The following is a 12068-nucleotide window of genomic DNA, read 5'->3' as shown; positions in this document are numbered from 1 at the left end:
CGACACTGTGTCTGCTGGTTTAAGTGGGGACGTGGGTGACAGCGCTGCTGGTTGACGGTTGACAGCCCTGTAGAGCACTGACTGCACACTGACTGTAATATGTATATGGTGAAGAATTATCAAGATTTAGATTACTCTAATTTACTCTTAAATGGTAATTGCAATTGAGGATATGAATTGGTCAAATCCACTAAATTGCATGGAAAACTGATCACCTCTTTAAACTCAAGACACAAAATATGCATATCAGAGGGACAAAATAATGGAAACACCCAATAACACAAGAATAACACATATCTAGCGTAACACTGGTTACTCTTAGTGCTACTGCATTACAACTACTTTCAAGACATGGATTAAGTAAAAGCAATTTTACAGTTGGACAACATAATCAATACATCACTTCCCTGTCTTACTTGCAGTGTGTCACTCCACCAACCTAAACAATTACTAACACAACATTATGCAGTCCCCATCTACAAAAAATGACATTTTATACTATAAAATATAATTATTATCAATTAAATTATGTAAATCATCAGTAAAAATAATAAACGTATAGATAAACGCATAAGCACATAGATAAAAAATAAACTTAAAAAAATAAATAATATCTTATATTAGTAAGGACATTATTGTCATAAAAAGTTCCCGACCTTCACTGAACCATTAATAAGTATGTTGCAACATAAAGGTGATAAATACTGGCTGATGACAGTCTTGCTGTCCATTTTGTTTCCATAACTCTCATCCAACATCATTTCTGTTTTTTGTCCACTAAAATGAAAAATTAGATGAAAACATCCACAGTAAGACACATCCAGTGAAAATCTGTTTTTTCCACTCAGTGAACAGAGGTATGGTATGTCATGCGATCTTTAGCATTAATTCTTTTTTCTTCACTGATTTTACATTAAAAGTAATGAAAATCTAGATAATGATGATGATGATGGTGTGGCTTGTCAAGTTTTGATGCTCACTGCCACACCTATATTATTCAAATCCATGACTTAATCAAACACAGTAGGTCATATTGTCACTTTACTAACTAGCGAGGAGTCGGCTCAGTATGTTCAGCTGCTGTAGGTGTTTTGACTGTGACTGTTGCTCATGGATGCTATTTTGCTACCAGAAATGTTGACATTCCGATTGACCTCAACCCAATCTTGTTTTTAGCTTTGACACTCCCCTGTTATTGGGTTTTGTGACTTCTTTATCCTCAGGACTCTGAAGAGATCAAACTGCGGAGGAGGAGAGGTTCATCCTCAGAAGAAGATGGCTAAACAGAGAATCATCAACAACCTTGTCATTACCTTTATTTCCTATCTTCCTCCAATAATCATTGTATTTGTGTCCCAGTTTCTGAGCTTGGATGACATTACCATCTGCTGCCTAGATGTGATTCCAGTAATGTCATTATCACTGCAGTAGGAAATATAGCCTCGCCCATCCTGCATTTGAAGAATCTAGGAAAAGTGGACTGGTTAAAATGTTGGAAGCAGAAATGAACATAATACAATCTCTGTTTTTATCATTTCAGTTTCTATTAACAGAATTTGCCACAAATTTCAGTTTGTGTGCAGTTTCCTCTATATAGTGTTCTAATCAGTTGGGCTCGAAACTATTTCCTCATAGTATGAATATGAACATGAGTTTATTAAGCTTTGTTTCCAACTATATGCTACTCTTGAGACACTGCAAAGGATTTAATGGGTGAAAAAAGTGAATTTTTGTTCATTTATATTCATGTATTTGATAGATAGCGTGTTATTCTGCATATATACCTGCTACCAATTTTAAATTATGTTTTTTTAATATCTACCATATTTAACTTAGCTACATTTATTCATATAGTGCCATAGAGACAGACATTTCTGAGGCTCATAATCAGATGACAAATACATTAATTGTAAATTTGCTCTTTGTATTGTAAGTGAATGAGTTGGATTAAACGAAATCCATGCTGTTATATTCCTCTTTTAGTGGTGGTGAGGTTATTTAGAATTTTCAATACTTTATTCATTCATTTCTTCAGTCATTTTGTTTGTTTCCATGTATACAGCTTTGAGGATGTCCTAATGTAACCATAAAATACACACCCCGAAAGTATTTCAGTGCACTTTTCTGGCACCCTGAATCATATAATACTGAGTGAGATGTTGCATCTCATTGACCAGGTGTTGTCTGGTGCAATCTGTGGTCTGTAAACAACATAAGAAGCAATTTATGTCACTGCATGTTTGTTTGGCATCTGTCAGTAGCCACCACCTCGTTTACATTGAAACCTCACTTACCATTTACAAAACACTGATGGTGACAGGCAGTGGAAAGTGACTGGTCATGAATGAGTGTGACAAATTAGACCTATAGAGAAAGACTTGCATATTCAAAGCAAGATACATTTTTCACAATTAGACAGGGGAGGCATCATGCTAGTTGTTTATCAGCCATGTGTATCACACATGGTTAAGGTTTTAGTGCTCCTAGATATCTTTAATAAACTTGATATACAGTATCAGTCAAAAGTTTGGACACACTTTCTCATTCAAGTGAAGTGGAAGGTGTGTCCAAACTTTTGACTGGTACTGTAACTTGATGATACATGATATTTAAACTTAATAAATGATTATTTGCGCATTATGATGTCATTGTTGGTTATTATTTGAATTTTTCATTCAAAACTTAGTAAAAATCGCTTTTTAAACATAAAAATAACAATTCATATCATTATTAATTATATTATTATTTCAGGTAAACAATTTTTTTCGATACTGCGTCTATCTATCTTAAAATCTATGTATACACACAGTACAGAGCTATAACAATCAATATATCATGACTGCGTGACGTTGACATCAAACTCAGGAAGTAAATGTATCATCAACGAAACAAAAGTCTCTATTCAAAATGAAAGCGCAAATTATGTCGCTGTTAAAACACTGAGTTTAGTAAGTGAGTAGGACTACAGAACAACAAGAATAATCCCTTGATGCAGGAGTTTCAGACTCAATATGGATGCCTACTTTAACTGGACTTGATTTATCTCTCAAAACAAACGCTTCCAAAAAGGCTCTTCCTAATAAGTATTTTGTTTTGGAAATACCGGCAGGAAACGGCGTGTGACGTTTGACCCCGAGCAGTGTTATTATTTATCCCACCCGTATTCCGCGAAGACCCGCCCTTCTCTGCCTCTGATTGGTTTTGACAGTGATATTCTTAACCCAACCCAATCATCTCCCTCCTCATGCTTAAATCTGACCAATCTTATCAACGAAGGCAAAGAACACTAGCCAATCAGAGGCATGAAATGGCAGAGAAGGGCGGGTCTTTGCGGAATGCGGGTGTTGAGGAAAAATAAGGCCCCTGATCAGAGTGCAGGGCAACAGTGCAGACTGCCTGTAACTGTAAATCATTTCAGGTCCGCTTTCTCGCCACAAACTAGGAATAGTAATGTGGTAATGTGGACCTTCGGCTGCGGAAGCCATCGACACCGCTGTCGCCCCGCCGTGCCTTTGTGAGTGCTAACGGGCCGAGAGACCCACCATGGCCTCACCGTTACCCCGCTGCACAGCTGTCAGACTCCCCGCTCTGGCCGCCGCCGTCCTGCTCTTGGTGTCGGTGCCCAGTGTACAGTCCTCTCAAGGCGACAAGGAGCCGGTTTACCGAGACTGTGTGAAGCAATGTGTCCGTACCAACTGCACCGGAGCTCGGCTACGGGGCTTTCAGTCCGCCCAGCCGCAGTACATGATGCTGACAGGTGAGTTGTTGTTGTTGTTGTTGTTGGCAGGTAAATGAAGCTAACTTAGTCTGCTAGCAGTCTGTAACCTCTTCCTACACGTAGCAATCAAGGTACAATATCAATAACACTTGTTCACAGTGAGAGTCAATCACTGTGTAGTTTCTTGTCCATGTAGCTGCTCTCTGCTGGCTGCTGTGTGACTTTTAATCTCGTATATTTTCTCATCTTTGACGGTTCATGAAACATGTGAGTTTCTGTGTCATAAACCTGAAAACAGCCTTGAAAGTTGAAAGCCAGTTTTTCTGGCTGAGCAAGGTGTCACAAAAGGCCTATTGTAACTCCACCCAAGATCCATATCATTAGCAATTGTATGGTTTGTTTGTGTGAGCTTTAAAAACTCAATTTTGCATTAAAATTTGAAAAATGTGAAAAGAATAACTAATTAATAAAGGGCAAGACAAGGAGAGAATAGAGATCGAGAGGTAGTCATTTCTTCTCTGCTGCTGCAATAATTGGAAGAGGACATTTTCAGTAAAAAAAGGTTTCTAGATGTATTCTATTGTTGATAGTTTGTAGTTAAGTAGTCAGAGGTTTTTCCAACTAGAGCCCATTCAGTTCATCAGATGGGCCAGTAATAGCTTCAGAACTGCAATGATTAGTTGATTAATCGATTAGTTGCCAACTATTAAATTAATCAAGTCAAGTCAATTTTACTTTATTTATATAGCACCAAATCAGAACAGAAGTTATCTCAGGGCACTTTTCATGTAGAGCAGGTCAAGACTGTACTCTTTAATTTACAGTCACCAACTATTTTCGATTCATTGTTTTGAGTATTTTTTTAAGAAAAAAATGTCCAAATGTTTTGGGAAAGAGTGATCAATATTTTTCACCATTTTCTGACATTTTATGGACCAAACAACTAATCGATTAATGGAGAGAAAAACTGACAAATTAGTCGATAATGAAAATAATTGTTGGTTGCAGCCCTACTAGTATACACAGAACACTGATAAATTTATTTCTCAAATGTATAATATCACATTCTGTACATATCTTAGTCACAGTTTATTAATAACAAAATTTAAAAGATTCTAATCAAAAATATTTGTTCCACTTATGTGTTTATGTTAAACATGAATCAGCTGAAACTCTCAAATATCAGTATTGGTATTTATCTACATCAAAAATCTGAGATCAGTTTGGCTGTAGTTTCAGCACCTTGTTATGACCTCAACTGCTCTCTCTGTTCCTGTCGTCCAGGCTGGACATGTCGTGACGACTGTCGCTACCAGTGCATGTGGACCACGGTGGGCCTTTACCAGGCCGAGGGGTACAGAGTCCCACAGTTCCATGGCAAGGTTGGTGCTTCTTATTCATACAGAGGCCAATATGACATCGAAGTTATACAGGTTTCATCACAAACTTTACCTCAAGTTACTCAGTATTGCAGAGGATGCTGGATTCTGTCCTCGAGAGTCTTTTCCAAGTTCTCCAGTGTTGATTTTATTTAACCTATTCGAGTCCAATGTTGTGAAATGATGAGTGATATCTTTTGACTTCTCCTAGTGGCCATTTGCACGCTTCCTGTGTTTTGAGGAGCCGGCGTCAGCCCTGGCCTCTCTGCTTAACGGCCTGGCTTGCCTACTCATGTTGATGCGCTATCGGAGCACAGTGCCACGCCAGAGCCCCATGTACCACACCATCAACGCCTTCTCTCTGGTCAGTCCAGTGCTGTAGTTAGTCGAGTCAGACAGAGGACATGAAATGACTTAAAACACTAAAATACACAAGTACCAGCAGGTCTTTACATTTCTGTCATGACTGAATTACACTGCATATCTAACAAGAGCCTGCATGTGTGTCTCTAGGTATCTCTTAACGCCTGGTTCTGGTCCACAGTGTTCCACACCCGGGACACCTATCTCACTGAGGTAATGGTGGTTGTTAAGTGTCTAGAGTCTTTATTATTGTAAAGCTGAAATAAAAAAAAATAAAAAGTAGAAAATATATTTCTTGATCTAGTTTTTTTGAAAAACCTGTTAAAGAGTTTTGTTTGTCTCCATCTAACTCACATAAAATGAATAATCTCTCACCTTTCAGAGCAGCTAGAAGGAACCTTTTCACATCACCAGCAGTCAATGATTCAGTGTTGATTAAGAAAAACACTATAGGTGTAGCTTTATTATTTGGTGAATTGCGACAATATCTTTCCAAGCAGTGCAGTATATTTTCTATAAAATACAACAGGCACAAGTCTTTCTTTTCTTGATCTTGACGTTTCTTGTTTCTGTTGTTGGTAAACGGTCTGCATGTGTTGTTTTCTTTCAGAAAATGGACTATTTCTGTGCAACAGCAGTGATTCTTTACTCCATCTATCTATGCTGTGTCAGGTAAGCTCTAAAACATGTATTCTATTCCACATGCCCTGCAAACCTAAATCACATTCAGCTGGAGTAATCATTGACCCTGTATAACATTCCTGTCCAATGTTTCCTGAATGAAGATGTGATATTTCTGAAGAAGATGGCCAACTTTGAGAAAAAACCTGCTGAGACTGAGAATGTAAAATGTCTCAGTTATGACGCTTTCTATTATTAGATCATATCTGTTCACACCGTCTCTTCCTTCTCGTCGACAGAACTTTGGGTCTGAGGCGTCCAGGGGTTTCCAGCATGGTGGGAGTCTTGCTCATCTTGGCCTTTACCTCGCATGTATCCTACTTGACCTTTGTCAGTTTCGACTACGGCTACAACATGGCTGCTAACGCCACCATAGGTACAACAAAATGCTCAAAAGTCACATGAAAGCTCATATTTGCTTGCTCATAAAAGCGTATATTTGACAGTTGTGTTATTTTGAATACTTTCCTATAGCTGTACTTTATTATTAATATCTAATATCATCAACTGTTTTGCTGCTGCTGTCTCTTGTCCTGTTTTACGTTTTTCCTCTCTTTCTAGGCATGGTGAACCTGCTGTGGTGGCTGTGTTGGTGCTGGCAGAACCGGCGGACCCTGCCCTACTGGTGGAAGTGTGGCCTGGTGGTGCTGCTGCTTCACGGTCTGGCCCTGCTGGAGTTGCTGGACTTCCCCCCACTGCTCTGGGTCTTAGACGCTCACGCAGTGTGGCACCTCAGCACCGTCCCTGTGCACTTCCTTTTCTACAGGTTCGTCCGCTCACCCGCCTGAAGAAGATAAGCATTTCAGACGGCATCTGATAAAAAAGAATGATGTTTTTTTTAGAGGAAATGAGAGAGAAAATGTTTTTTTTCCTCTTTTACTACATAAATTTGTTCTTTCAAAAACATTTCAATCGTTTTCCTTTCTTTGCTCCCCCTCCAGTTTCCTGATAGATGACAGCCTCTACTTGCTAAACACAGAGAAGATGGGCGTAAAAGTCGAGTAGGAGGAGCTCACGGCCTCGTCGCCACGCCTACACCCTCGCACCTCTCCAATCAGGGCAGCCGCACACCCGAACGTGGCAGTAGCTCAGCCTCCCAGATGACATGCATGACACCTTTTGCGACTATGACTTCCATCAAAGTAGACTTTGTTTACACTCTCTCTCTCGTTTTTTTAATTTTCTTGTATTTATTTGATGTTGTTTCTCTTTTTTTTTTTATTTTCAACGAGAATTATCACGATTGATGCTTGCTCTACTTTGCCTTGTAATGACATGTGCACTACTTTTCTTTTTTGTCGTCTATCAAAACTACAAAACAGGACGAAGGAAAAAGTGTTTTCTACCACAGCAGACCCAGTTTTTGAGTTCCAAATGTGACTGGGGTACATATCCTAATCCTCCCCTCCTTCATTCCCTGAATCCCAACGATCTGACAGAAGCTCGCTCGCACCAGCTTCAGCCCCTCTGAAGTAACCTCGCTTTGCACAAATGCAGTTTGCCACAGCTGACAATAGATGGCACCAAATCCCTTGCCACGCCATCTTAACCTACACCGTGTTGTCAGGCTCCATCTATGCCAAAAGTGGACTGGCGGACACAGAGAGGTGCCCCTTGTGAAGGGGGGCTGCCAGCAGATTGTTCGAGAGAGGGGGGAGGTGGTTTATGTTTAGAGGCTATTCTAGCTGACTGTGTTTTTTTTTCTTCTTTTCTCACCATCACACCTTTTATTTTTGTGCCTCTGTTGTTTCCACTGCTGCTTTTGTTTCTTAACACTCTTCAGGATCATTTCAGGTTATTATTTTCTTTTTCATCAGCTGCCTTAGTTATTTTAATTCTGTTTTTTTTTTCTTTTTGTTGACCAGTCTGTGCTTTATTCTGTTGTTCTGTTTTACTTTGATGACTTGATTTTTTTTGAATTGGGTGGACGATCAGGAAATTATTTTTTATTCACCTGGATTGCCTTTTAGTGTGAGTAAAGCGAGGAAATGTTTAAAGTAGAAAGAAATAAGCAACAGGAAGCCTCAGTCAGTGGAGCTTTTTTTTACATATATGAGGGGCAAATCAAGAGATTCTAATAAATTCTGGGGTTAAGGTGGTGTGTGTGTGTGTGTGTGTGTGTGAATGAGTGTTAAGGTGTTTGATTGACGCCCAGTATTTGGATTTGGTTGTGTTTCTTGCTGCAATATTTCCCCAGAATGACACACACACATTCAACCAGCTGCTTTACAGATATCGCCCTGTCATGTAAAATACTCCATCTCCCTCCATGCCTGCCTTACCTACTGTATCATAACCATAAGTTTCTTCTTATATATATATATATATATATAACATTTCTTATTTTGTATCAAATCTTTTTTTTTCCCCTCTCAGAGTTGAGACCATGTATGTCTTCATCCCTCAGAGTTTCCCCTTCCATATGTGCACTTTACGGGTGTGTGTACATTTACGTGCGTTTCTTTTTTCTTTTTTTTTTTTTTTTCTTTGTTTGAAATTCTGCCCATGCCTTTTGTATTTCTGTGTGCGAATGTGAACAATGACTGGTACGTGAGTGTGTATGCGTACACGCTGCCTTGTGTTGTTTTTGCCATCACAAACTGAAACTGCGTGTGTGTGTGTGTGTGAGAGCTAGATAGTGCTCACTCTTTTGTAAAACTACTGACGTATGTGTGACTGTGTCTGTGTGTGCAAGTGTGAGTGTGTGTGTGTAAATATATATATATGTTCGAGGTTTGCTGTGTGAATGTGTGGCAGACGATGGGTAAATTTAGCTTTGCTGACAGACAGCCTGGGATGGGGGTGGGGGAAGACAGAGGACGAAAGACACGGAGAGGTTTGGGTGGCAAAAAGATTCCTGAAATTGTGGCAGAGATACCGACCTTATGAGATGAGAAACAATATATAGCACATATTCTAACTGCTACTGGCCAAAAATGCTTATATTATCAGATGTAATCATGTTTATTAACCAGCAACGTTCATGAAATGAAGTGTCTGGGCCCCAGTTATGACAAAATTGTAAAAACAAGAGCTGTCAGTTTCCTATTCAAAACAGACAGCACTTGTCTACAGGTAAGAAAATAACTGGCTAAATCATTTCATTGGTATCTATTTTGGTAAGGTTAGGAGTATTCATTAAACAAATTCCACTCCCCACTTTGCTCAGTGAATCATTTCATTGTTAATCTCCTTCCTTACTAGTAGCCACATCCGTCCTCTTCTCTCACTCATCTGCTGCCCTGTGCACCATCACCTCTCCCACTGAGTGCTCTTTCCTCCACCTCACATCTAATATTTGACCAAAAAAAAAAAAAAAAAATCTTTAAAAAAGTGGAACAAATAAAAGTGTTCTTTGTTGATAAGGGACGGGGGCTCGGTTGTGTGTTTTTCCTACATGAGACTATTTCTATTTCTCAATGATATGATCTTATGGAATGAGCTTTGTTGGCATTTGACCAAAAACCATTTTACACAAACATATAGTAAGACAAGAGGAGGAGAAGATGAGGAAAAGGGCAACTTTCTCTCATCACAGAATCTCTTTACTCTGAGACCTGGACCTGGATTTGTCAAACTTCCAAGAATTACACAACAGGAGTGCTGTGAAGAACCAAAGGAGTTACAAAATTATTTGCAGATTAATAATAAGACAGATATCAAGCAACTTACTCCTTTAAGAGCAGCTCTCAAGTGGTTACAAGATGAATAATATGTATACTCATATGAGGATTTATCCTACAGCTGACTTCTTAAATAGGAAAATCTTGAATTTTACTCACAAAAACTTCTATCTACAGTAGCAATTGACATGAAATTTACAATAATCTAATATTTATAATACATACTAACAATAGGACATTGGCTGAAATAAAATTAAACATGAGCAGGAAAGACAAGTAAGTCAGAGAATTCATATAATTAGGAGAATTTAGTACCACATTTACAAGATGAAGATGCATTGTACTGTTAGTGATTGCAAACAAAATCAGTAGGAGTTGTATTTGTGTTTGAATCCCTGATAAATGCAAAAAAGAAAGAAAAACGGGCAACCAATCTATCAAATATTCAAATGAAAAGTAAAAAGTACACTAAAACAACCATGAATTATACATATTGCTTCAACGTATTATCATCACGACCAATGATACTTTGTACAATCACTTCAGAACAGGAGGTGCTGGTCTCTGTTTCACTGCAGACATCAAGGATCTTCTCTTACATGTAAAACTGTTTTTATGATTTAGATAGTTTTTATATTTAAGTTTATGAGTAGGAGTAAAAGTGCAGGATTTTATGTTTAAATGTAACTTTTAGCGGCTTTATAAAAACGCTTCCTTATGGAGGTCAATTAAAACCACAACCGCCATTCATCTCAACTTCCTCATCTAACTACCACAATCTTTGTGCCACATCATCCAGACAAACTACTGAAACTGAAAGCCTTGTACTGCTTCTATTTATTATCAATGCATTTGATCATGGACCTATTCTTTATTGCACAGCCTTTTACTGCTGACATTGTATAGTTCTTTGCACTCTGGACATATTCCAGTAAGTGAGTCTGTGATTCATCTCTTGTGCCATTTGTGGGAATATTACACGTGCAGATTCTGTCAAAGCTGTTATTATGTCTCTTATATCATGAAGGCACATTCTTCAAGGCCTACATTAGTGATTCTGGGTTGATCTAAGTGAGCAGATGATATTGATTGTCCAAAATTTATTCTTAGAAACCCGTTTTTTGCAATCTTTGCTGTAGTTGTCCTTGGACTCTCTCACTTGCACACAGTATCTCTCACCCACTTGCTGGCCCCCTCACTTTTCACCCCATACAAGCCCCAACAAATACTGATGTTTTATGAGTCGCAGCCTCATTTTTGCAACCCCTTACATAATATTTTGTCACATTATAGGTGTAAATTTAAGCGTCAGTTTTGCATTTGACCTCTAAATGCATACTTTTTATAGATATTGCGAGGTTTTGCATGTTTCTACAGAGCCAGGAAACTTTATCCAAAACTTGATGCTTGAGAATTCTCTAATAAAACTTGGTTTATTCATTTCACAGAAGTTTACAACTGAGAAAATCGTCTAACCAGAGTGCTAAATTGGCTCCATCCCTTGAAGGCCTCAGTGGAACCCTGTGTCCTAGAAATTGCGTTTATACGGTGCTCTATGGCAGAAAAGTGACTTTTTTTGGTGGGAACCAAACATTTAAGTTTGGCTAGGAACAGTAAACCTTGTGAAATTTCCGGGACATGTGTTGTCTTTGGCTTTAGTGGGTAGCTTTTTGTTGTTTCCTGATAGCTCTGTGCAGTAGGTTGGACTCTGACCCTGGCTGCAGTGGGTGGGGAGAGTGGATAGGTTGGGATGAATAGAGTTTATTCTTCCTCCTTCAACTCCTGATTTGTGACTGTGAAGTGAAGGGCATGAGAAAAGTGAAAGAAATGTGAGGATGCTCCCAGTTCATGAATTGCAAAAAAATGTTTCCCCTCTATAAATTCAATAGCTCACAAAAACTAATTGGTATAAAAAGTTGACTTGGCATATGTATGATTATGCTTGAGGTTGGAATTACAAATAATGTGATACAGAGAGACATATTTGAGGGGCAAATGGAGATGAATTGGAGATGAAAGTTTGATGGCTTTTTGTAAAAAAACGAGTTGGCCTGGATGCTCTCAAGCATTTTTCCAGAAGGTCAAACAATTTTGATGTATTTGTACTTTTCTTGAGTATTTTCTTAGATTTTCTCTGGATGCATCCTCGTGTCACATTTCATATGTGTATAACTTGTTCAGCTCTAAACTTCTCAGATGGTTTCATTTTATAATTGTTCAACGATCAAAGAGGTGAAACTCTCCACTATTTCACAAAAAAGCAAAGATTCAGTCCAAAGTGCAAAACATGACTACAAATGTGCA

General features: G+C 38.6%; 1 protein-coding gene across 1 annotated transcript; it reads left to right on the top strand.

Moving 5' to 3' along the window:
- Positions 1 to 3316: 3316 nt before the first annotated feature.
- Positions 3317 to 9300, top strand: pgap3 (post-GPI attachment to proteins phospholipase 3). The gene is made up of 8 exons (XM_067576289.1): positions 3317 to 3757; positions 5003 to 5100; positions 5309 to 5461; positions 5611 to 5673; positions 6071 to 6132; positions 6381 to 6517; positions 6703 to 6907; positions 7083 to 9300. Exons 1-8 carry the CDS (start codon positions 3544 to 3546, stop codon positions 7144 to 7146), a joined length of 996 nt encoding a protein of 331 aa, XP_067432390.1. The 5' UTR covers positions 3317 to 3543; the 3' UTR covers positions 7147 to 9300.
- Positions 9301 to 12068: the final 2768 nt, after the last annotated feature.

The sequence above is a fragment of the Thunnus thynnus genome, chromosome 20, assembly GCF_963924715.1.
Source record: "Thunnus thynnus chromosome 20, fThuThy2.1, whole genome shotgun sequence".
Lineage (NCBI taxonomy): Eukaryota > Metazoa > Chordata > Actinopteri > Scombriformes > Scombridae > Thunnus > Thunnus thynnus.
The sequence above is the reverse complement of the archived record's forward strand: the minus strand, read 5'-3'. Positions and strand labels throughout refer to the sequence as shown.

Coding starts and splice junctions, on each gene's coding strand:
- pgap3 (XM_067576289.1), top strand. CDS start 3,544: ATGGCCTCACCGTTACCCCGCTGCACAGCTGTCAGACTCCCCGCTCTG. Junction 5,462..5,610: donor CCATCAACGCCTTCTCTCTG/GTCAGTCCAGTG, acceptor GTGTGTCTCTAG/GTATCTCTTAACGCCTGGTT. Junction 6,133..6,380: donor ATCTATCTATGCTGTGTCAG/GTAAGCTCTAAA, acceptor TCTCGTCGACAG/AACTTTGGGTCTGAGGCGTC.